Source organism: Oryctolagus cuniculus, chromosome 6, assembly GCF_964237555.1.
Source record: "Oryctolagus cuniculus chromosome 6, mOryCun1.1, whole genome shotgun sequence".
Classification (NCBI taxonomy): domain Eukaryota; kingdom Metazoa; phylum Chordata; class Mammalia; order Lagomorpha; family Leporidae; genus Oryctolagus; species Oryctolagus cuniculus.
Genome location: NC_091437.1, coordinates 126,090,075 through 126,116,146, shown reverse-complemented (window position 1 = coordinate 126,116,146; position 26,072 = coordinate 126,090,075). Strand labels below are relative to the sequence as shown.

Below are 26,072 nucleotides of genomic sequence, written 5' to 3'. Positions count from 1 at the left end.
AAGACGAGAGATATATCCTTTGATATTTCCAGTGGCCCAATAATTGCCTTGCCTATAAAACCAGAGCTGTCAAGGGCTCCTCACTCACAGGTGGCAGTGCGAGTTCAGTGGCATATTGCAAGCCAGAGCCTGGTCCCAGGAGCACGCAGGAAACACGGGTGTTCAGCAAGTCCTGCTCCTCTTTCCTCCTCTGTCTCAGATGCCTGTTACCCCAGGGTCGGAGGGCATTTTACACTTCAAACACTTAATTACTCATTTTTCTGTATTTGAAAGGCAGAGGGTGGGGGTGGGTGGAGAGCGATCAGTCCACTGGTTCACTGCCCACATGCTCACAACAGCCAAGGCCACGCCAGTCTGGAACTCCCTCTGGGTCTCCCGCCTGGGGGGGCAGGAACCCCTGAGCCATCACTCCCAGGATGCATGCACATTAGCAGGAAGCTGGAATCAGAAGCAGAGTCAGGACTCAGACAGGCACTACAATACGGGAAGCAGGCAGCCCAGTGGCAGCTTAACCATCGCCCCATGGCATCGCCCCATGGCAGGGCCACTTCCGTGACGCAGAAAACCACTCAGGCATGCAGAAGCACTTGCTGTGACCTTGGAAAAGTGACTCTACCCCCTGGGCCTGTCTTGCCATCGGTAGGACATTGATCCAATGTCTACCTGGAAAACTCAGGTGCCAATTAAAGGAGAGGCGGAAGAAACAAATAGATGATAGGTGACACTGCCCCCCACCCCACCCCAGCTCCCAGCCGCCACGGCAAGGTGGAACAAAATCGGTGTGGATTTAGCTGAAGCAAGTATTTGGAGGATTATTTTCCACAGCAACTAGAAATGAGAGCCTGTGGAGAAAGAAGCTGAGGTGGGTAGGCCAGAGGACAAAGTGTGTGTGCAAACCCAGCTGACCTAATTGAGACCAGAGCTTGCTTTTCAGGGTTCAGGTCACAGCCACTTCCAGTTTTTTGAGGTTTCTGATCTGTTAAGGGAAAAAAGCTTAAATAAGCGGAAGTGGGGTTACCTACTGGGGCAGACTTTAAGTGTTACAGTCAACAAAGTTTAACACAAACAGTTGAGCCTAATACAAGTGTGCTAATCTTAAGATACCTTATTTATTTATTTATTTATTCACTCACTCACTCACTCATTTATTTATTTCTAAATCCGAATTCATGGTGCACTGGTGTTGGCAGGTAATGGGTGCCCCGGCTGGTTGCGCCCCCAGAGAACAAGTCGCCCTCTGGCCGGGCGCTGCGGTGGGGGTGGGGCACCGCTGGCCACGCCCAGGTAAGGCCGGTGCTCAGGACAGGTGCGCTGCCGAAGCGGACTTTCCTGGGTTTGAGGAACTCTGAAAATCTGATAAAAACCTTGGACTTTCTCCCCCGAAGAATTCGACATCCGTCTCCACATACCCCACCGCCACCCTCAAGGACCTCAGGAGTCCAAGGACCCAGAGGGAGACCCTGGCGCTCTCGGGGTGGGGGTGGGGTCTCTGTCCTGTTGCCGCCCCAGGCTCCGCCGAGCACTTGGGCGCCTGCTCCGCGCCGGGTGGCTGCGGGCGCTGGACGCGCGGGGAGGTGGGCGGTCACCCGGACACGCTCCGCCCGCACCTGTCCTGGGACCACGCTCCCAGCTGCTGCGGGGGGAGGGGACGAAGGGGCGGTGCGGCCCTGTGGCCGCCTCACCTGCTGACGCCCAGGTCCAAGGCGAGCGGGCGCGGGTCTGTGAGCAGCCTCAGAGCCGCGGGCCGCGCCGCAGCAGCAGGTCCTGCTCCCCGCGCCGCTCCGGGCCCGCCAGCCATGAAGATGCACTTCTGCATCCCGGTGTCCCAGCAGCGGCCCGACGCGCTGGGGGGCCGCTACGTGGTGCGGCCGGGCGGGGTGCGGCCGGGCGGGGAGGGGGCCGGGGGCCGCGCTCGCCTGCACGCTCGGCTCACTGGGGATCGGGTCGGGTGTGTGTTTGCAGCTGTACTCCGTGTACCTGGACGGGTTCCTCTTCTGCAGGGTGCGCTACAGCCAGCTGCATCGTTGGAACGAGCAGGTGAGCGGTTGGAGCGGAGACCGGCGGGGAGAGGTGGGGGACCCTTCCCCGGCCCGGGTCTCCTTACCTGCGAAAGGAGGTGGTGAGTTGCTGGGCCAGCGGCTCCAGGAACGCACAGCTGAGGTGAGGTGAGGGCGTGGCGTGCAGGTGCTGCTCCCATTCCCTCGGCAGCCCACCTGGTAGGGAGCTAGCTTGCGGTGGGTGGGCTCCGTGGCAGCGCGGGCTCTGGCTCGGGACCACGTGCCCCTTCAAAATGAACAAAGCTTCTAGAGCAAGGCGTGGCTTCAAGTTAGGACTCCTGCTGTTTTAATTCCAGGACAACCTCTCGCACTGACTTCCCCGCCATGCATTTCTGGCCTTTCCAGTGGCGAGAAGCAGTTAGTTAGTGGTTAGTCTGCGTTTCCTACGCTTACCCCTTTTGCAAGGGTGTGCCTTCCTTTTGTCGTTTTCAAAGGGCGATACAAGCACTTCAAGTCCCGGCCAACTAGGAACCCGGGAAGCACATGGCTGAGTGCGGAAGCCACTTCCCACTCTGGCTTCTCAGCCTGCTGTCCCTGAGAGGAGCCTGATGTACTGCTCTGGGTAGTGGGGTCATTGTTCTTGTAAGGAGGTGTTATCAATCTTCAAGAAGAGTTCAGGAGTACATGCGAGTTTGCAAATCAACTTCACCCCGCTCTTTCTCCCGAATAGACTCCTTCCTCCCTCCCTATTGTGGTGATCACACATCTCCCTCACAGAGCTGTTCTGCGGAAGAAGTAGGAAAACAGACAAAGTCCAGGCCAGTGTTCCCTCCTGGTTGCTTTGAGCCATGGCCCTTTATCTAGGGATCTGATGTTTACCAGGGGACCTGGAGAGCCGGGATGAATGCGTGGACATTAGACCCCAAGACTGCGGAAAGGACCTGCGTCATAATTCCGCTCGCTCCAGGTTGTCCCCACTGAGGGACAGGTGTGGAGGCCTGTGAGTGTGGCAGAGGAGGCGGGGGGGGGGGGGGATGACATTTCCAACTGACTCCTCTGCTTCTCGTCACTGGAAAGGCCAGAATTGCATGACGGGGAAGTCAGTGTGAGAGGTTGTCCTGGAATTAAAACAGCAGCATCTGAACGCAGTCCTCACCAGCCCTGCCCCCTCGAGACAACCTGCTTGTCCACGGGGCTGTGTGGACAAGTGAAGAGAACCTGTCTTAAGGCTGCTATGATTAGAACCACTTTGGGAACATCTGCGAAGATGCTTTTTAAAGATCATTTACTCAGTTAACCAAGAAATAATTTCCTGCAAAGAAGACAGATTTCTGCTTGTGTTTAATAGAATTAGCATAAAGCCAGGGTGTTTGAGCTTTCGCCTTGGGTGATGCACCCATGGGATTGCCTGTGACAGTAGCCCGCATGGCAGGGAACTTTCCTGCGCCTCAAAGAAACCATTGTTGCTGTGCTGTTCTGTGCTAGGTTTCGCTGGCTACAGGGTCAGGCGAGTAATTTTGATGAGATGAGGGTCAGTTGAGAGGTGGCAGGAGGTGACAGGAGCTGTTATGTCTCCACTAACACAAAGTTGCCTCAGAAAGCGGGGGCCCAGTGAGTACAGATTTTCCAGTGTTTTAAGAGAAGAGCGGGACATCAGTTTGTTTTTAATGAAATTTATTTAGGGGAATGGTTTTAGTTGACATCAGGGATAGGGAACATCTGGCCCATGGGCTATAGAAAGCCCACAAAATCATTCGGTCTTGCCCTGCTAAGGCAGGTGGGATAGGACTGGAAATTTGATAAAAATACAGGTTAATTAATTTATTTATTTTAAAAGATTTATTTATTTATTTATTTATTTGAAAGGCAGAGGCAGAGAGAGAGAGAGGTCTTCCATCCCCTGGTTCACTCCCCAAATAGCTGCGACGGCCGGAGCTGGGCCGATCCAAAGTCTGGAGCAAGGAGATTTTTCTGGGTCTCCCGCGAGGGTGCAGGGACACAAGGACTTGGGCCATCCCCCCAGTGCCTTCCCAGGCCACAGCAGAGAGCTGAGTCAGAAATGAAGCAGCTGGTACTTGAACCGGCGCCCACATGGGATACAGGCACTGCAGGTGGCGGCTCCACCTGCTACGCCACGGCGCTGACCCACAGTAGGCTAATTTTTAAGTGGATGATTTTGTATGGCCCGCAAATGATGTTATAAATATCCAAATGGTCTCCTGCAGAAAAATGGTTCCTCACTCCTGGTTTACAGAGAAGATAGCCAAGAAAGTTCTCAAATATTCCGCATTCAGTCTCCTCCATTAACCTTTTCTAACAGTGTGGCAGATTCATTACAGTTAATGAAGCGCTAGTGATACATTATTAACTGTGGTCCATAACTTATTGAGACTTCCATAGCACCTTAGCGTTCACACAACGTCCCATCTCTGGCTCAGGATCCTAACCAGGAAATCACATCACATTTGGTCCTCATGTCTCCCAGGCTCCTCTGGAGTTTCTCTGACCTTTCCTTGCTTTGAATGACCTTGACAGTTTCGAGGCATGCTGGGAAGATGTTTTGTCCAATGTCCACTTACTGGGCTTTGTTATCTTGTTTTTTTTTTTTTTTTTCTCGTGATTCAACTGGGGTGATGGGTTTGGGGGATAAGGACCCCAGAGGTAAAGCAGCATTCTCGTCACATCATATCGAGAGCACCTGCCGTGAGCGTGACTGGGGTGGACCTCGGTCACCTGCCTCAGGTAGTGTTTGTCAGGCTACTCCTTTCCCTGTCCGTGGCATATTCTTTGGAGAGAAGTCCCTGAGACAGCACACACTTAGAGTGGCGATTGGTGTTCCCTCTCCTTGAGGAACGAGTACATAGGTGATCTGAGATTCTGCACAGAGCGTCCAGTCACTCCTGTTTCTTTATTCAACACCATGTCTAGTAGACTTATGCATATTATTTTATACTTTGGATTATGCTGCAGCTATAAAATATAACTATACTGCTATATTTTCTTGAACAAATGATTCCAGCTGTGACCCACTGGAGCACTTGAAGTTTGCTCCTGTGTCTCTGACATTCTCCCATTGTTAAGGCTTTTGTTTTGAATACTTCTTTTCTTTCTGGGACTCCAGGATCATCTGGTCCCTTTTTTTTTTTTTTTAAGATCTATTTATTCAAATAAGAAAGACAACAGGCAGGGTGGCAGAGAGATCAGTCGATTGACCGATCTACCTACCAACCACTGCTTCATTCCCCAAATGATCACAGGAGCCAGATACAGGCCAGGCCCAAGGCAGGAGCCAGGAATCCCATCCTGGTCTCCCATTTGGGTGACAGGGGTCTAGGCACTTGGGCCATCTTCCAGGGCCTTCCCAGGCACATTAGCAGGAAGCTGGATCAGAAGTGAAGCAGCTGGAACTCGAATGGAATGGGCTCTCCAATATGGGATGCTGGCATTGCAAGCTGTGGCTTAATCTGCATCACAATGCTGCCACCACCACCTTCTCCCCCCATCTCCCCATCTTGTATCTTTCCTGTTTCAGTCATCAGAGTGGCCATGTCTCGCTAGATCCCAGCTGCTTTTCAGAGAATGGTGTTAGACACCAAGATTTGGGCACTGTGTGTGTTCATTGCTCCAGCAGTGTAACTGCTTCTAGACCTTCACAGCTGATGGAACCAGTACAGGGGAAAATGCAATTGAAAGATAAGTTTATTTTGGTGTAAAGATTTCTGAGGTGCATGCAGTTTTTTCCTACTACTCATTTTCCATGAGTGTTTTGAAGATCTTCTGTATGCATGGATTTCAAGCTTTTTTGCATCAGTACAAACTAATTTTTAATTTCATTTTCTGTGAGCTCTTTGAAGACTTCTCAAGCAAGGGATGTAAACTGAACCGTGTATATAGACATAGCTAAGATAGTTTTATATTTAGCTGTCTGTACATTAAAGTGGAACATGAGTTACTGCCAATATATCCAACTGGAATGCATCATCACATGGGTATTTTGGCCTCCTCTTCTCTGAATTCTCGCTACAACCTTAAGAAACCTGACTCATGATATCTGCCATTTCTTCTTTTTTTTTTTTTTTAAGATTTATTTATTTATTTGAAAGGCAGAGTTACAGAGAGAGGGAGAGACAGATAGAAGGAGATTTTTCATCTGCTTCCCCAGTGGCCCCAACAGCCAGGATTTGACCAGGCTGAAGCCAAGAGTCAAGAACTCCATCATGGCTGTCACCACGGCTCAATAGGCTAATCCTCCGCCTGTGGCGCCAGCACCCCAGGTTCTAGTCCCGGTTGGGGCACCAGATTCTGTCCCGGTTGCCCCTCTTCCAGTCCAGCTCTCTGCTGTGGCCCAGGAGTGCAGTGGAGGATGGCCCAAGTGCTTGGGCCCTGCACCCCATGGGAGACCAGGAGGAAGCTCCTGGCTCCTGGCTTCGGATCAGCACAGTGCGCTAGCTGCAGTGGCCATTGGAGGGTGAACCAACAGAAAAGGAAAACCTTTCTCTCTGTCTCTCTCTCTTTCTCACTGTCCACTCTGCCTGTCAAAAAAAAAAAAAAAAAAAAAAAACAACAACAACAACAAAAAAACTCCATCGAGGTCTCCCATGTGGGTGGCTAAGGCCCAGGCACTTGGACCATCTTCCATTGCTTTCCTAGATGCTTCAGCGGGGAGCTGGATCAGAAGCAGAGCAGCTGGGACTCAAACTACTATGCTTGCTGTGATATAGGATGCTGGCTTTGCAGGTGGCGGTTAAACCTTCTGCACCACAATGCTGGTCTCATCATTCACATTATTTTTCTTTTCTTTCTTTCTTTTTTTTAAGATTTTTTATTTATTTATTTGAGAGGTAGAGTTACAGACAGTGAGAGGGAGAGACAGAGAGAAAGGTCTTCCTTCCATTGGTTCACTCCCCAGATGGCTGCAACGGCCGGAGCTACACCAATCAGAAGCCAGGAGCCAGGTGCTTCTTCCTGGTCTCCCACGTGGGTACAGGGGCCCAAGCACTTCGGCCATCTTCTACTGCTTTCCCAGGCCACAGCAGAGAGCGGGACTGGAAGAGGAGCAGTCGGGACTAGAACTGGCGCCCATATGGGATGCCGGCACTGCAGGTGGAGGATTAACCTGCGCCATGGCGCTGGCCCCCATTTACTTTCTTAATTGTTTGATGCTGTACACCTGGCTCTGCTGGAACTGTGAAGCCATCCTCCCTTGAGGAACACCTTCGTCAGCTGGAGCACGGTGCTCACATCTGGGCGGCTTCTTTGCCGTTAGTTAGTTTTGTAGACTTCGATCAGCACCTCTTCCCTTTACTCCTTTCAGTGGGATTGTTCTGTACACTTGTAATAGAGAAGGTCCCGTTCTGCATTCTCTCCTGGGATTCCTCCGACCTCCCAAATGATTTTTAAAAAATATCTGCACATGTTAAGCTTGTGTTGTAAAGTTCAGTAGGTTTTGACAAATGCATATGGTCATGTGGAAGCTACAATTCTGTGTAGTATCCTAGAGAATAGTTTTATTGCCTGAACAAATTCCACGTGATTCCCCTCTGAAGGACTCTTCTACCTCAAACCCTTGGGGGCTGTGGGTTTCTTCACCACCCCTATTCTTTTCCAGCATGTCTTACGATTGAAATCATACGCTGTGTAGCTTTTCCAATTTTCTTCTTTCACTCAGTACTATGCATTTACGATTCATTCATATCTTTTTGTGGTTTGACAGCTCTTTTTTATTGCTGAATAATATTTCATTGGGTGGATATATCCATTTCTTTATCCATTCACGTGTTAAGGGGCATTTTGTCGCTTCCAGTTTTGAGGATTATGAATAAACCCGCTGTAAACATTCAATGCAGGTGTCTGTAGGGACATAGTTTTCAGATCAGTTGGGCAAATACTTAGAAGTAGGATTGCTGGATTATAGAGTAAGGCTCTGTTTAGCTTTGTAAGGAATTTCCAAAGTGTCTTTTAGAGCCACAGGATTCCCTCCAGGACATAGGATTTAAATTTTTTAAATGATAAAAATAAATATTGCCTTCAAATGCTCTAAAAATCAATCAAACAACCACCAAACAAAATGCATTACTTTTTTAGATGCTACATCAACACCGTCCCGTGGAACTTTCTGTGCTGATGGGAAATCTCAGTATCTGCCTTGCCCCATCCAGTAGCAACCTGCTATATTTCACATGGCTGCTGAGCACTTGAAATACGATGCATAGAGCCAAGGAAGTGAGTTTTAAGCTTTTAATTTAAAGGTGCTCCTAGGTGGCTAGTGGCCAGCATACCTGATGGTCGTGGTGAGGATGTTGGCTTTACTCGAGTGAGACGGGAAGCCCTGGGCATTTGGGGCAGGGCAGTGGGATGACATGGCTTACATGTTCCCCGTGTCACCTCACATGCTGGGTTAGGAATAGACCAGAAAGGGCCAAGGTCAGGAGCTGAGAGCTGCCTTAGAAGGCTACTACCATAGTCTGGGAAAGAGATGACCTCGCCTTGGGCCAGTATGGTGGTAGAGAAATCAATTTCCCCCAGATTTGGAAGTTGGGATCCATGCAAGGTAAACACATGACAAATATATACTGTATTTGTGACAAAGGCCACAGAGCTAAAATTCTTGTCTGATGGTAGCCTCATTTCTCTTGGACCAGCTTTCATTTTTCTGAAAACAACTGACTATGGCCATGGTAAGCTTTGAGCCCCTCCACCCCACCCTGCTCCCTGGGCGCTGTGTTGAAATCCGGCTGGGGTTCTGGGTGGTTTCCCTTCTCACCTTCAGGCTTGGGCTGGAGTGATGCAGACACACTTTGATTCTTCATTTTAGATTTGTTTTCTATGCACTCAGCATTTGGTGTCCATAAAAACGGCTGTCACGGTGGTCTTGGGGCACGTGGAGGGGCTGGGAGGAAGCGCCTGTGTGGCTTTCTACTGGGATCATGCATCAGCCTTGTGGGGATTCTGCAGCCAGCACTGGCCAGCAGAAATAAAATGTGGACAGCATACGTAATCTTAACTTTCTAGAAGTCACATTAAAAGGGTAAAAATACATAGGTAGAATTAATTTTACTAAGCTTTTTTTAAATCTAGTTTATATAACTATTATAGTGAGCTATTTCACATTCCCTCTCCTTTGCACTAACTCCCTGAAATCCAGAGAGACTGACGTGAGCCGCAGTTCAGGGCTCACTGGCCACAGGCAACTAGTACAGCTGGTGAGTATTTGCTGTGACGTTCCGCTTTGGTGGCGGTGGGGTGGAAGGGTAGAATTCCCAGTTATCATCAGTGACATCCAAGACACTGTTGCAGAATGAATTATTGTGAAAAGAAATATTGTGTGATGTGAGTGGGAAGTTGTCTTGTAAAACAAATGAAAAATAAAGACATACCCCAACTCAACCAAACGTAGACCTGGGAGTTGTCTGTCTGTGATACGTCTGATAGCCCCTCTAGGACATGTACTGGAATAAATTTCTCCCTAAGAAAATAAGATTATCCTCTCCTTGTCCTTTTGGCTCCCTGGGAGGATTCCTTTTAAGTGAAGTGCTAGGAGGGGCACTTGCTCGCTTTCACTGGGTGTTCTCTGGGTCTTCCAGCTCCAGCGAGTCTTTGGGAACTGGCTGCCACCCTTCCCCCCGAAGCACTATCTGGCCATGACTGTATCTATGGCCAATGAGAGGAGAGAGCAGCTGGAACAATATTTGCAAAATGGTATGTATTTGCATTTTAAATAGATTTATTGATATAAGGTAAGCACCATAAAATTCACCCATTTGAAACATATGGTCATATAGTTTTTAATGTATTTATATACTTGTGCAATCCTCACCTTAGTCTGATTTTAGGTCGTTGTCATCATTCCAAAAAGAAACCCAGTACTCATTAGTGGGGGTCACACCCTGTTTCCTCCCCAACCCAGCCCCGGTGAGCACTACTCTGATTCCTTTGTTTTTTAAATTTATTTACTCATTTATTTGAAAGGCAGAGACAGAGATATCTTCCATTCGCTGGCTCATTCCGTAAATTATCTAAACAGTGTGGTCTGGGCCAGGATGAAGCCAGGAGCCAGGAACTGCATCCAGGTCTCCCACATGGGTGCAGGGGCCCAAGCACTTGGGTCATCTTTCGCTGCCTCCCAGGCCCATTAGCAGGGAGCTGGATCGGAAGCAGAGCAGCTGGGACTGGGACCGCCTGACAAGTGGCAGACTAACTTGCTGTACCACAAAACACTGGCCCCGCTGCTCTAATTTCTCTCTCTATAGAATTGCCTAGTCTAGATATTTCATAGGTAGGTAATCGTATGATAGGTGTTCTTTGTATCTGGTTTTAAACTATTCAGATTCATTGTCAGGTGCTGTATGTTGGCTTTGAAAACAAAGAAGTGTTACCTGGATCAAGACTGAATGCAGGAGGACAGGCACTGTGGTGCAGCAGGTCGAGCTGCAAGATCAAGTCCCACCTCTGCTTCTGACCCAGCTTGCTGGGAGGTGGCGGACGATGGCTCAAGTACTTGTCCCTGCCACACAAGTGGGAGACCCTGATGGAGTTCCTGGCTTCCGGCTTCAGCTGCACCCGTCCTAGCTGCTGTGGGCATTTGGCCCACAATGGACGGAAAGTCTCTCTCCATCTCCCTCTCCCTGTCACTCTGCCTCCCAGATAAATAAATACACAAAGAAATAAACTTTTTTTTTTTTTTTAAAAAGCACAGGGATGAGAGAAATGGTTTATAGGAAAGGTCTTAGGAAATATGAGGCATAGAGGCTTTATTATTTTTGTTTTTTCTTTTTTTTCATTTTATTTGAAAGGCAGGGAGAGACAGGCAGACAGAGATCTTCCATCTGCTGGTTCACTCCCCAGATGGCCCCAACAGCTATCTGGGTTTCCCACGTGGGTGGCAGGGACCTAAGTCCTTGGCTCATCACCTGCTGTCTCCCAGCACACGTGCGTTAGCGGGGAGCTGGATCAGAAGTGGGGCAGATGGGACTGGAACCAGTGCTCGTGTGCAGTGCCAGCATCACAGGTGGTGGCATAACCCACTGCACCACAAGAACCATTTGATGTGATTTGTCTGCCCGCATCTTAGTCAAATATTCCTTTAACACTTGGCCTTTGTACAAATGGCCTTTGTGCAGTGTCTGAGGGATTGCTGTTCCAGGCCTGGTCTTCCTTCATGTCATTAGGGTCAAGGCCAAGGAAGGTCACCATGCAGCTTAAGGGCCTGGCTAAGAGCTCTGGCCCTGGCACCGATCCAGAGCCCAAACCCACTCTTACTCTTCTCTGGCTGTGTGACCTTGGGCAATATGCTTACCTCCTCTGAGCCTCAATTCTTTATTTGTAAATTAGAGATAATATTTCTTTTTCTTTCTTTTTTTTTTTTTGACAGGCAGAGTGGACAGTGAGAAAGAGAGAGAGACAGAGAGAAAGGTCTTCCTTTGCCGTTGGTTCACCCTCCAATGGCCACCGCGGCTGGCGCGCTGCAGCCGGCACACCGCGCTGATCCAAAGGCAGGAGCTAGGTGCTTCTCCTGGTCTCCCATGGGGTGCAGGGCCCAAAGACTTGGGCCATCCTCTGCTGCACTCCCGGGCCACAGCAGAGAACTGGCCTGGAAGAGGGGCAACCGGGACAGAATCCAGCGCCCCGACCGGGACTAGAACCTGGTGTGCCGGCGCCGCTAGGTGGAGGATTAGCCTGCTGAGCTGCAGCGCCAGCCTTGGAGATAATATTTCCTTCAGGGTTTGTCATGGAGATTAAATGAGCTGAAAGACAGGAAGTGCTTAGCCCAGGGCCTGGTGCACCATAGTCACACTGGTGAACTTGCATTAGAGGATGCTTGTTCTAGCAGCTAGAGGCTGGAGGCTTTTGCCCCTTGAAAGTACCCCTCAAAAAAGAGCGCTGGCCTTTTATACAGTGGTGTTGTTTGGGAATGGACCCTCCCACCCCCGCACGCATCGCCTGGTCAGTACATGCCAAGTTTGAATGTTGGTAGAAATCGTTAGAGAACAGCAGTAAAGCAGCAGCAAAAAGGAGAGAAATTTCACAGCGATCCCAAGTCAGCTCAGCTCCCGTGTGGGGTCCGGGGGAAGATCAGACGAGGAGGAATGGGTGGCCAGCTCATACCTGAGCTGCTCTGGCCACTGGCACTGGTTACTGGTGTTTTGTTTTATTTATTTTTTTAAAGATTTATTTATTTGAGGGACACAGTTACAGAGAGAGGGAGAGACAGAAGGAGAGGTCTTGCATCTGCTGGTTACTCCTCAGATGGAAGCAACAGCCAAGGCTGGGCCAGGCTGAAGCCAGGAGCCAGAAGCTTCTTCTGGGTCTGCCACACAGGTACAAACGCACAAGTACTTTTGCCATCTTCTGCTGCTTTCCCAGGCACAGTAACAGGGAGCTCTGTTGGAGCAGCCAGGACGCGAACTGGCGCCCATATGGGATGCTGGGCTTGACCTACTATGCCACAGCTCTGGCCCCTTGTTTTGCTTTTAAAATTTCTTTATTTAAAAGGCAGAGCATTGGAGAGAGGAGCAGGGGATGGAAAGCGAGAGGGAGATCTTCTGTCTACTGGTTCACTCCCCAAAAGGCTACAAGAGCCCAGGGCTAGGCCAGGCCAAAGCCAGGAGCCTGAAGCTCCATTCAGTCTCCCATGGTGGGTGGCAGGGCCCAAGCACTTGGTATATCCTCCACTGCTTTCCCGGGTGCGTTAGCCAGGAGCTGGATCGGAAGCTTGAACCAGCACTCTGATACAGGGGATGCTGGTGTCACAGATGGAGGCTTACCTTTCTGTGCCACAACGCCATCCGGTATTGGAGTTTTAAAAGTAATGGAGAGAGTCCGGCGCTGTGGCGTATTGGGTAAAGCCACTGCCTGCAGTGCCGGCATCCCATGTGGGCACCAATTCAAGTCCTGGCTGCTCCACTTCTGATCCAGCTCTCTGCTGCGGCCTGGGAAAGCAGTGGCAGATGACCCAAGTGCTTGGGCCCCTGCACCCACGTGGGAGACCCGGAAGAAGCTCCTGGCTTCGACCTGGCCCAGTGCTGGCAGTTGCTTCCATTTGAAGAGTGAACCAGCGGATGGAGGACCTCTCTTTCTTTCGCTCTCTCTGCCTCTGCCTCTCTGTAACTCTGCCTTCCAAATAATAAATAAATCTTTAAGAACAAAGGTAAGGGGGAAATATTTCTCTGAATGTGGGCAGGTAAACCTCTTTAAGTCTTTCCGACTGCCATGCGTGCCTTTTTTGGTAACCTCTTGAGAACTCCCATTATTCAAAGAGGTGCTCTCAATGCTTCTTGGTTGATTTGAAACTTTCCAAGTTGCCAAGTGTCTGGCTAAGCTTGGGATCTAGACTCACGTCTGGGCTGATGTTTTAGGGGCACAGCCAGCTAAGCTGCCCCTTGAGATGTGCCCACATCTCATGTCAGAATGCCTGGTTCTAGTCCCAGCTGCTCTACTTCCCATCCAACTTCCTGCTAATGCAAGCTTCCTGGTTCCTGGCTTTGGCCTGGTCCAGCCCTGGGCACTACAGGCATTTGAGGAGTGAACCAGTAATTGCAAATTCTCTTTCTCTCTGCCTATGGCTCAGCCTTTTTTTTTGTTTGTTTGTTTTTTTGTTTTTGAAATAAACCTACAAAAAAAAAAAAAGAGATCATTTTGCTTTTTCATTTTTCATATTAACTTCACCAGCCTCTGGGCAGAGAAGTGTGGGTGTGCGTGGATGGAGTGAGATTCTCACAAGCACCATCACCCCGGCTTGGTAGGAGCGGTTCTTGTTGTTGTTAGGGCTGCCTGCAGGGGGCAGGCTTTGTGGGTCTTCCCGTGTTTGGGAGGTCACAATCTCCTTCACCTTCAGTGGGGACCACCGGGCAGCAGCAACGTACCGTGGTGGACAGAATGATTAACACACCTGGCTCAGCCCAGCCCAGGCTAACCCATCTCGCGGTTCGTGTTTTCCAGTAACTGCGGACCCGAACGTGTTGAAAAGTGAAGTCTTCATTGATTTCTTGAAGCTGGTACAGCTGGTAAGCTTGCTCTTCTGTTCTTGGGCTGTTATCTCTGTGCTGAACGTGGGGCTGTGTTAACCGTGTGGACACGTGTGTGCACGTGTGTGCTTCTGCTTGGCTGGCCCACAGAGCCTGGACTCGGGTGGAATGTATTTGCTTCGAATGACTTGGAGAGCGGTTTCGATTTTGTTCTCCTGCAAGTTTAGGATCTAGATGGATCATCAATCTACCTCTGGTAGATTTTATTAAATAGACACCTTCTTTTGTGGCCTCAGAATCATTCATCTCAAAACCGACCAAGGGGAAAACAGCCTTGGAATGCAGAAAAAGAAGGGCGGCTTTGAGCATGAAGTGGGTGTGTGGCCTGCCCTGGGCTTTCTTGTAGCTGAGGCATGGAGAAAATTCAGTGGCTACAATGGAACCTTGGGGAACTCCCTCTCCTTGGTCCATCGAAAGAACCATGGCCACTTGCCATCTAGGGCCTGAAGCTTTGCCCTCTCCATCTATTTAGCACATCACTCATTCTGATTGCCTAAAGGGAGACGTTTTTATGCCTGCATGTTTGAGTTTGAGCTCTGACAAAGACGAGGCTTTGCAGTAACATGACAGTGTTGAGCTGGATCGCAGCAAGGGGAGCAGGAATACCTCGGCCTGACGTGTAGACACTGGAGCACATTTCGGTGAGGCAGGGGTTCACGGTGCACACATATTTACTGGCCCACTCCACTTTAAGAAATGGTGCACTTGATGGTTTAAAATACAAGAGTGTATCAAAAGGGTTGTTGAAATGAAATGGAAAACTAAGTTTATTTGGGCACAAAACTTTTTTTAAAGATTTATTTATTTTTTTTGAAAGAAAGGCAGAGTTAGAGAGAAAGAGAGATTGATTGATCGAACTTCCATCTGCTGGTTCACTCTCCTAATGGCTGAGGCTAGGCCAATCCGAAGCCAGGAGCCTGGAGCTTCTTCCAGGTTCCCCTGTGTGGCTGCAGGAACCTAAGGACTTGGGCCATCTTCCACAGATTTCCCAGGCCATAGCAGAGAGCTGGATCGGCAGTGAAGCAGCCAGGACTCCAACTGGCACCCAGATGGGATGCTGGCACTGCAGATGGCAACGTAATCCACCACACCACATCACTGACCCTGTTTTTTGTTTAAGATTTATTTATTTGAAAGATAAAGTAACAGACAGAGAAGAGGGAGAGACAGAGAGATGTCTACCATCTGTTGGTTCACTCCCCAGATGGCTGCAATGGCTGGGGCTGGAGCCATGTCAAAGCCAGGCGCCTGGTATTCTGTCTGTGTCTCCCACGTGGGTGGCTGGGGCCCAAGACCTGCCGTCGCAGACCCATTAGCAGAGAGCTGGATTGGGAGCAGAACAGCCAGGACTCCAGCCGGCGCTCAGATTAAGATGCCCATTGTTATGCCACAACATTGGGCCCTGTCAATGCTTTTTAGCAATCATTCATGGGGGATCAGTGTTTTAGAACTTTGTGAATATTTTTCTTTTCTGATAACTTGAAAAGCTTTTACCTGGTATTAGTTCTGTGAGTGTTTTTGCTTTTGTAATTTTATCCAAAAGTCTTGTACAATACTGCTGCTTCCATTTTTGTAACGTCTGTTTTTTTTTTTTTTATTCCCATGAACTTTGCGAGTTCCCTTTCATAGTCTTTTGTTCTCTTACCTCTTTCTTAAGACTTTTGTCAGTTCTTTGAGGTCTTTGTTCAGAGGAGCCATGTCTGTATTAGCATATCCATCATTTTCTGCTTCGGGGCATAATTCTTCAGGTGTGTGTTTTCTGTGTTATGTTTCCTTCTTCCCCTCTCCGAGGGTGTTGGCACAGCCCTCCTGCAGGTTCTTCCCAGGTTGTCACTGAAGCTGAGAGAGTGTTCTTTCCAGGCTAGCTGTTGGCTGACACGTCGTGCTGGGGAGAGGCGGGGCTTGAGCCACTTCCTTTTGTCTGCTGTGGTTCTGGATCTAACCTTCTGTGTCTGAGTGTTTTCTTCCATATCCTATGCTAAAGCCCAGCACTCTGTTTTGTTTTGTTTTGTTTTTTAATATTTATTTTTTTGAAAGATTTATTTATTTATTTGAAAGTCAGAGTTACACAGAGAGAGAGAGAGAGAGAGAGAGAGGTCTTTCATCCACTGGTTCACTCCCCAACTGGCCGCAATGGCTGGAGCTGCGCAGATCGGAAGCCAGAAACCAGGAGCTTCTTCCTGGTCTCCCATGTGGGTGCAGGGGCCCAAGGACTTGGGCCATCTTCTACTGCTTTCCCAGGCCATAGCAGAGAGCTGGATTGGAAGTGGAGCAGCCGGGTCTTGAACTGGCTCTTATATGGGATGCTGGCACTGTAGGTGGCTGCTTTACCCCCTACACCACAGTGCTGGCCCCAGGAGGTTCTGTTTAAATCAGGAAGGTTGTCCTGTGTGTGCCTCAATCTGCCTTCTCCCGACCTTGATTGTTGACACATTCCACAAACGTGCCTTGAGTGTTGGCTTGGGCTAACGCTGCTCCGGAGACGGAGCCCGGCTCGGGGAGTTGGCCTCATGTGCTCTGCAGACTGTCTCCCGTGCCCCGTGTGGAAGTGATCAGGGCCCATGAGTGAGTGTGCGGGAGATGTGTGGAGCTTGGTGCGCACACCTCCCTCCGGGCGGGGCAGACTAACCACAGGACACACTCACATCCTTGGGAAAGTCAGCCACATCTCCTCTTCTTCCTCTTGATCTGAAAGGAGTCATTTTTTAGCATATGTTTTAAAGGAAGCCCACGGTGCTGGACGATTTCGAAGCTTCTTTTTTCTATTTAAGATTTATTTACTTGAAAGGCAGTTAGAGAGAGAGAGAGAGACAGAGAGAGAGATCTTCGCTGGTTCATTCCCCAAATGGTTACACCAACCAGGGCTGGCTGAATCTAGGAGCCAGGAACTCCATCCACGTCTCCCATGTGGGTGGCAGAGACCCAAGCACCTGGGCCATCTCCTGCTGCCTTCCCAGGTGCATTTGCAGGGACCTGGATTGGAAGTGGAGCAGCTGGGACTGAAACCTGCGCTCATATGGGATGCTGGTGTCAGGGGCTCAACCAGCTGCAGCACCACGCCAGACCCAGCTTCAAAGTTTCTTAAAAATAGATGCATTCGGGCCGGCGCCGCAGCTCACTAGGCTAATCCTCCACCTTGCGGCGCCGGCACACCGGGTTCTAGTCCCGGTCAGGGCGCCAGATTCTGTCCCGGTTGCCCCTCTTCCAGGCCAGCTCTCTGCTGTGGCCAGGGAGTGCAGTGGAGGATGGCCCAAGTCCTTGGGCCCTGCACCCCATGGGAGACCAGGGGAAGCACCTGGCTCCTGCCATCGGATCAGCGTGGTGCACCGGCCACAGTGCGCCAGCTGCAGCAGCCACTGGGGGGTGAACCAACGGCAAAGGAAGACCTTTCTCTCCGTCTCTCTCACTGTCCACTCTGCCTGTCAAAAACAAACAAAAATAGATGCATTCTTCTCAGTTTTTCATTCCTGAGGTACCTGGCAGCAGCATGCTGGCTTATTTCAGTTGTGTGTGTGTGTGTGTGTGTGTGTACACAATCCAACTCCACCAAGCTGACTTCCCCCTCTAATTGTGTTTTTGTATTGCTTTTGCATTTTTATTAGTTCTATAAATACATTAAAATAGTCCAGTAAAATTCAAATAAAATCTAATTCTTCCTTGGTCACTACTCCCAGCTTATTATTTTTATTTATTTATTTATTTATTTAGACAGGCAGAGTGGACAGTGAGAGAGAGAGACAGAGAGAAAGGTCTTCCTTTGCCGTTGGTTCACCCTCCAGGCCGCCGCGGCCAGCACGCTGCGGCCGGCACACCGCGCTGATCCGATGGCAGGAGCCGGGTGCTTCTCCTAGTCTCCCATGGGGTGCAGGGCCCAAGTACTCGGGCCATCCTCCACTGCACTCCCTGGCCACAGCAGAGAGCTGGCCTGGAAGAGGGGCAACCGGGACAGAATCCGGTGCCCCGATCGGGACTAGAACCCGGTGTGCCAGTGCCACAAGGCGGAGGATTAGCCTAGTGAGCCGTGGCGCCGGCCCAGCGTATGTTTTTTTAAGATTTGTTTTATACTTCCTTTTATTTCATCATTATCAATATCTTTTTTTTTAAATGTTATCTCTTTTCAAAGCAGAGCAAGAGAGACAGAGACAGAGAGAGAGAGGCACAGAGATCTTCTCTCCACAGGTTCAACTCCCCGAAGGCCTGCAACAGCCAGGGCTGAGTCAGGCCAAAGCCAGGAGCCCAGAATTCTGGCTGCGTCTCCCAGGGGGGTGACAGGGGCCCAAACACTTGGGCCATCCTAGTGCCTCCTAGGACGTGCATCAGCTGGAAGTCGGGTTGGAAGCTGAGCCACCGTGACTTGAACCAGGACTCAGTACAGGGTGTGGGCAAAGGGTGTGGGCATTCCAACTGGCAGCTGAACCCCTTGTCCACAAGGCCCCCTCCCCCTCCTCATCATATAAATATATTTTGATGCCATTATTTCTCCACTTTACCATATTGTTATAAAATGGCTTAATTTTTAAAATCAAAGCAAAATGGGCTTATATATAGTTTCATTATTGTTTATTTGAAAGGCAGAGAGAGAGAGAGAGATCTTCCATCTGCTTTTCACTCCCCCAAATGCCTGCCACAGCTGGGACTGGGTTTCCCACATGGGTGGCAGGGACCCAAGTACTTGTGGCATCATGGCTACTCCCAGGGAAGCTTCTTAGTCAGTACGCCACACCCCTCCCCTGCAGTTTTAAATCCGGAAGCAATGCCTTTCACATGTTGTAGCTTACCTTCAGATGTTTGAGGTCAGGAGGTTAATGAAGTGTGTCTATGAATGTCTCTTATCCTTCCGTTTTTAGACATTCTCCAGGGACCATTATGGGGGGGTGGAGATGAAGGTGTCACCTTTGATGACCTCCTCCACCACACCTGTACCCCCAGCTTTGTTAAGCCAGGATTTTAGATCCTTTGTGTTTTCATTGTCCCATAACACACAAATATGTTTTACTGTGCAGCCAAATTCTGTCTATGATTACCTTTACTCTCTTGGACAACTTTTATTTTTTACTTTTCCTAGAGTTAAAATTGTACAACGTAAAAGAAAAACCACATTCCTTGTCCTTCACTGTGGCGCCGCCTCTTGCCACACCTCTAGCAGTGTGGAAAACAGAACTCCCCCCAGTGGTCAGGCAGCTCGGATCCTTGGGAGACGATCCGCCCTGAGTCTCCGTTTTACTGATGCTGAGGGAGACCAGGAGGATATGTTTGCTGCTGGTGGGAAAGAGCTGCAGAGGAGGAGAGGTGGGCAATGGGGTGGTTGGGAGTGTGCCAGAGAAGCCTTGAAAATCAGTGAGTCCGTGACCTTGAACTTGAGGAAGGAGGGCGGGGCACAACCTGAGCTCAGGTGGAGGAGTGACACCTCTTAGGTAGAAGGTAAGACAGAGAGATTGCGCAAGGCAAGAGGCCGCTTCCCAGGTTGGGCCATGAGTAGGAGGGAAGTTCCCATCTCAGTGTCTTCTGTGTGATTTACAGAAGGTGAGGTTGGGGTGTGGGGGGTGGGGATGAGGAAGAAGGCAGGTGTGGTTGGTGACTTGGGGAAAATGGAGCCGGTTGACACAGATTGTGAGTCAGGTTTCCAGTGGGTGAGGAAACCTGTTAGTCGTGCTGGAGAGGAGGAGGAAGGAAGTGAGGGCAGCTGGGAGGCCCCGTGTCCCACCCTGGCCATTGGCAAGGAACAGCGTGGCCCTTTAGCCTCTGCGTCCTACAGTGTGGATGAAGGAGGTCACCTTAGCCCAGTGGAGACTTTAATGTTCTTTGCTGAAATATGGGTAGGGTAAGTATGCAGTGGTGGGCTGGAGAGGGTGGTTATGCATAGAAATAATCCACTAGTAAATGCTCCATTTTGGGGACCACTATCTTAGTTTTTTTTTTTTTCCAATCAGGTAGATTATTTGGAGAAACTATGACATATCAATTATTCAGGTGTCTATTTGTACAGGGCAGTGTCGGAAATAAACTCACCAGCATCCTACTCTGAAGGAACTTACCGTCTAAGCAGTCATCCAAACAAATCAGTATAAAAAGCCAAGGGAGGGACCAGGGTGGTAGTGGTAGCTGGTGAAGCCGCCACCCGCGGTGCTGGGATCCCAGGCCAGGGGCCGTTGCCAGCTGACTTACCCCCAGCCAGTGGCAAAGAGTTGGATCTCCCAGGAGCAATGGAAGGACCCTGGCGGGTTTTAAGCAAGAGAGGAACATCTTTAGGTTTGCATTTAAAATGCGTTGCTATTGCGGCTGTTAGGAAAGTGCTCTGGTGTGGGGAGGAGAATGGAAGCCGGGAGGCCCCCTCAGACGTCCATGCGGGGGGCTGGAGGGGCTGTGGTGCTGGTTAGAGTCTGGGAAAGGTGATGCACCCAGGAGAGGGTGTGAGATGAGGGCTGTTCTGCGTCACTCGGGCCCTGCCTGGATTCCTTCCTGAGGCTTCTTGACTCCTAATCCCTTGGAAGGTACGGAACTTCCTCCTCATCCCTGGTAATGCTAACAAAACAATAAAGCCACCTTGAGAGTCTGTGACCAGTACTGTTCATCCTTATTTTAACTTGAGACAAAGAGCTTCCATCTGCTGGTTTGCTCCCCAAGTGCCAGCAGTAGCTGGGGCTGGGCCAAGCCAAAGACAGGAGCCTGAAATTCAGTCCAGGTCTCCCTCTGTGGGTAACAGGGACCCACCTACCCGAGCCATCACCTGCTGCCTCCCAGGGTGCGTATTAGCAGGACGCTGGACTCTAGAGCGGAGCTCCAACCAGGCACTGTGTGTGATACCGGCTGCAGGTGTTCCAAGCAACATCTTAACTGCCAAACGCCCCCGGCCCTGCCCATTTTCCTTATTCTGGGAGTGAGGTGTGGAAAGGGAATGTAGCCTGTTCAGTTTTTCGCACACAGCGAGAGATGGGAGCTCCACAACAATTCAGGGCTGGTGGGGTGTGGGGAGCTGTCAGGTTGCTGAACAAGTGGAAGAGCTGGGAGGGTGGTCGTACAGCAAGGGCGTGGAAACTCCACACCCACCCCCGCCCCTCCAGGAGTCTCCTGCTCTTAGACTATCCTGAGTTGTGTCCATTACAATAAATCAGCAATGGTCAGTACAGTTCTCCTAAGTTGCTTGTGTCATTTTAACAAACTCTGGGATCTGAGAGGAAGTCCTGGGAACCCCTGAATTCGGAGTCAGCTGGAAAGGAGGGTGGGTAGCCCAGGCACCCCGTTTGCAACAGGCAGCTGCAATGGGGGCAGTCTTGCGGAACTGGGCCCTTTCACTTGTGGGGTCTGGGGCTGACTCCAGGTTAATTGAGGCGGAAGTGAACTGAATTGTTGGAACAGCCATGTGGGGTCCAAGAATTGGAGGATCGGCTGAACCAGCATCCCACCCCCAGCCCTCACCCTGACCCAACCCCAGCACACACACATGCACAGAGTATCACAGAGAATCTGTAATAGGGACCTCTCAGGATGCTTAGAAATATTTAAAACTGGAAGGACTCATTCAGAGACTACCAAGAGTGCGGATGATGTGGCCGAAAGCTTTTTTCTCCAAGACGAATGCTGTACTGTGCGTTTGCAAGCTGTTGAAGCTTCCTGCTGTTGCTGCGCCGTGCCCCCCATCATACCCCCTCCCCCACTCTGCCCCCCCTATCGTACCCCCTCCCCCACCCTGCCCCCATTCAGCTGCTGTGTCCCTGGGGATCGCGTTCCCACAAAGCACCCACAAGGGCGGCCACTGATTGTTCGCCTGCTGCCCCGGGGGCTGCTGGGTGGGGAAATTTATTTTAGTTTCCTTTGGCTTACAGAACACGTTTAACATCACTGCCAAGCCAGCCTTCCTGGACATACTTCTGCCTGGCGGAGGGAGGATTGGGGTCGACATCCTAACATCAGACACCGCTGAAAGAGTCCTGGAGGTAAGCTGAGCTAAGGACGCAGCCTGAAAATATGCAAGTGCTTTATCTGGGGATGCTGAGGGAGAGGAGGGAGAATGGAGCCAGGCCGTACCGAGGTGGCTGGTGACAGGGTTTCTCGGAAGCTCCTCTTCCCCACGGGAAGGAGGCAGGCAGCCAGTGCCCCGTCGGGTCTAACTCTGGGTGCAGAGTCAGCTCCCTGGGGACAACAAGCAGGACACCCAGGAAGCTGCTCCCTTCTCCAAATGTGCCCACCCCCAGCCCTGCCGCCCAGGCCTTGCTTCCTCCGGCCCCACCGGGCTGCCGAGGGGACACCAGCTTCTCACACCTGGGGCTCCAGGCCCTCTTCCCTGGGAAGGCTTTGGTTCTAACCCTCCAGGGAGAGGGATGTGGGGCGGGGGGGCGACTACAAAGTAGACAACGTGAGGAAGTGGGGGAGTTTCCAGGGCCTTCCAAAGGACAGGCCACTCCTGTGCTGGGGTTGCCATCCGAGCCCTTGTGAGCCAGGAACAGGAGCGCTCCTTGGTGGGCTCCACCCCTTCAAGCCTGCAGGAACCCACGGTGGGGCACCTGGTTCCTCCTCACAGCCCGGCAAGGAAGCCCACTCATGTCCTCCTGGCAAGGAAACACCTCCTCTGGGTCTTGGTCCTGCCCCGGAATGATGATTCTGGACCTTTCTTCCTACTCACGTCATCGTGTACGTACCCTCCCCTGACCTGTCCTTGGCCTCCTTGTTCCTGCAGATGCTGGGTGGCAGTTGCTGAGGGCATCCACTGAGGTCTCCTGGGCTCCTCCTCCTTCACCCCCCCCCCCCCGCCCAGGTCCTAATCATCTTCTCCCCTCCCCCACCCCTCCAATGCCCTGATCTGGGTTCCGGCCCTCATCCTTCCTCAGCTACACTTCTATAGCTGTCCCTAACCTAGGCTTTCTGCTTCCGGTCTGGTCAATCTTATGTACTGATTTCCAGAATGATCTTTCCAAAAGCATCAAAGACCCTTGATGCTTAATATTTGAGACACATCAGTGGAGGAGGAAGACAGGAATAGTTGGGGGGGGGGGCGGTGCACAAGGTCAGGTGCACCTGGGACAAGGCAGGTAACTCAGGGGCACGGCTGCAGGATGAACGATACTTTAGAAATGGTTGGACTGGGCAGAATGAGAGAGCATATGCCAGACCCAAATACCTCACCCTGGCATGGTTTTTACACCCTCGGCTCGCTGGCCACACTAGACATACTTGCAGCTGAAGGTGGTAGGGAGAGAATTTGGCATCTCCTACCTGTGGGGTCAGGAGGAGCTCTGGATTCAAATTCTAGCCCTGGCACATAGTGGCTGTGTGAGATTGGGGGGAATTCTGCAACCTTTCAAGATGGTGTCAAAGGAATTCCAGAAACCATTGGTGTTTCATAAACAAGTGTGGTTACGGCTGTTGGTCGTGGTTGGCAGTGGTTGTAGTTGATGTATAGAGGCAGAGCTGGGTGGGCACGGAGGAGGGCAGCAAGCCTAGGATTCCACAGTACCATCCTCTCTACCCAGCATGCCTTGAAGCTGACGGCATGCATTTGGTGAGGGATACTCGCAATCTTAGAACAATGAGCCTTCCCTCTTCCGGTCACCGTGGCTTGTGAGAAAGTCAGACCCGGGACACTGGGTCATTAGATCCATGTGACTGGAAGTGCTAATGATTCTAGCATTTCCATAAAAGGTGAAGTGAGCCCTGGCCCAGGCGTTGATGGGAATCCCCTTCCGGGGGCTGGAAAACTCTCTAGCTTGCACAAAACTGTCATTCAAATTTGTAATTAAGCCTGGCTGTCTGCATCTCCTCAGGCATGCCTGCTGCCACTCTCCCATTGCATCCCTGGCCCTCCGCCTCGCCTGCCTCTTGCCTGTAACTTGTCAATGCGCCCCCTGAGGGCCAGCCGGAAGCTGAGATCTAGTGCGATCGGAGTAGCCTTGGTAGAGTCTTGAGTTTGAAGCATCATCAGCATTCGCCAAGAGAGATAATGTTAGTGTGCTCCCTCCTCTCAACAGAAGCTGTCTGTATTTAGGACTTTATAAATCGTAAAAGGCTTCTCCCATGTCATTTTTGTCCCCAGCTTTCTCTTCTAAATGAGTGAGGAGAGAGAGAAAGCTCAGTTGAGTGGCGCTTGGGTCAGATTTACTGTAGGAAAAGATGTCTTCATGATGATGTTAGTAAAGACACAGAGAAAGAGAGAGAGAGAGAGAGAGCCCTGCATTCGGGTTTGGGGTCTTCTGCAAGTTCATGGGCAAGAGCAGGATAGAAGGGGAAGAGGGTGTGCCCGTGTGGAAAGCTGTTCTTGATTCCAGGGCTGGCCTGATAGCGCCCACTCATACGGCCACCTAAGCAGGCCGTCTTACAAGGTACCATCAGACCCCTGCAAGGAAAGCACCCTCTTTGCAGCTGCTCTTGGCGCATCTGCCACTTGGAGACCAGGTGCTGTGAGGGCAGGTGCTGGGCATTACAGAGACAATTTAGTGAGCTGGGCTGGGAGGGGGCCAGGCTGGGGAGAGCCGAGCCAGCCTGTGGTGGGGTGGAGGTTCCTGCTCAAGGAGGGGAGTGCACGTAGGACCTGATGGCCCAATTGTAAACAAGGATCCACTGGTGCGGAAACAAAAGCTTTAACTGTAAAGGTGGAAGACGGATGTGAGCTGAGGGCTGCCTGGGCCTGGATCCCGGGTGTCCACTGAGCACACGCTAGTCAATTGCACCCGAGCAGCACAGGAAGCGTCAAAGAGAGGCAGGCCTGGGTGTCAATGGCAGATGGTAGCATGTCCATGAGGGTTTGCCAGCCAGGCAGTGGGGTTGGGTCCTGTCCTGCACGCGTGGACATCCAGTCCACAGGAAGGCACACTGGGGCGCACTTCCAGGGGCGATGCCACACGTTCTCAGGGAACAGCTGTTCCCCTCTGGGGGATGTTACCAGAATGATACGGGAGAAGTGTCCTCAGCTGAGACCCGTCTCTGTTCACTGGGAGGGGCTGGCTTTTATGGGCTTCACTCGTAGTCCGTATAGCTCCAGGTTTTCTAAGGTGACTATATGCCATTTTTAGATCCCAACATGATTCCTTTGAGTGCCCACGAGGCCACAAAACGTGGATGTGCATGGGTAGATCCGATGCCGCGTGTCACAGTGAGGAAGCGGGCGCGTACTCCTAACACCACCCCTCCCCTCCTTGCTTGTCTTTGGTTCAAGGTCGTGTCGCAGAGAATCGGGCTGTGCCGGGAGCTCTTGGGCTACTTCGGCCTCTTCCTCATTCAGTTTTGCGAAGAGGGAAAACTCTCTGGTAAGAAGGAATGAGGGCAGCCAGGTCACGGGGTGGGCGGGTGAGAGGCTGGCCACACCCCCAGCCAGGGGGAGGTCCTAACTTGTGTTCTCCACCCTGGGGCAGGGGCCTGGGGAGTGGGAGAAGGCATCCTTGCTCAGAGTGAGCTGGGGTGGCAGCTGTGGGGGTAGCAAGGTCAGAGGTAGACCCAGGTCTGTCCAGCAAATGCACTTCCTCTTTCACTGTCCTGACTATGCTGCCTTTCCCCTTGGCCCCTGGGCCTGACCGCTGTCCCCGGGCCGCACGCAGCAGCCCCCATGACTGGAGTGCCAGTGTCCCGGCATTGGGGCATCACATGGCAGCACAGTGTCTCCTTGTTGGGAGACACCTGTGGAATGTGCATGACGTGAAGACGTTCTCAGATTCTTTGAAGAAATAAAGGGGTAATGAGTGATCGATGACAATCCAGCTCCACACTTTGGCTTTTCTCTAGATATTTCTCTAGTGTATTCTAGATAATACCAAGTTTTTGTTTTTGTTATCATTTTTTAAAAATTTATTTATTTATTTGAAAATCAGAGTTACACACATAGAGAAAGAGAGGCACAGAGAGAGGTCTTCACTCCCTAATTGGCTACCACAGCTGGAGCTATACCAATCTGAAGCCAGGAGCCAGGAGCTTCTTCCAAGTCTCCCACATGGGTGCAGGGGCCCAAGGACTTGGGCCATCTTCCATGGCTTTCCCAGGCCATAACAGAGAGCTGGGTTGGAAGTGGAGCAGCTGGGACTCGAACTGGTTTCCATATGAGATGCTGGCACTGCAGGTGGGGGCTTTA

The 26,072-nt window shown here is 51.0% G+C and overlaps 1 protein-coding gene across 2 annotated transcripts in view; it reads left to right on the top strand.

The window, feature by feature from the left end:
• The first annotated feature begins 1,417 nt into the window (after positions 1-1,417).
• Positions 1,418-26,072, top strand: part of SNX31 (sorting nexin 31) — a 64,326-nt gene continuing 39,671 nt past the window's right edge. The window contains exons 1-6 of one of the 2 annotated variants that reach the window (XM_070075371.1): positions 1,418-1,862; positions 1,963-2,037; positions 9,581-9,695; positions 13,935-13,999; positions 21,844-21,954; positions 25,167-25,257. In XM_070075371.1, coding sequence (XP_069931472.1) covers positions 1,797-1,862; positions 1,963-2,037; positions 9,581-9,695; positions 13,935-13,999; positions 21,844-21,954; positions 25,167-25,257 — 523 coding nt within the window. In that variant the 5' untranslated portion in view covers positions 1,418-1,796. The remainder of the gene's footprint in view (positions 1,863-1,962; positions 2,038-9,580; positions 9,696-13,934; positions 14,000-21,843; positions 21,955-25,166; positions 25,258-26,072) is intronic. The other variant, XM_002710716.5, reaches the window with a different exon arrangement.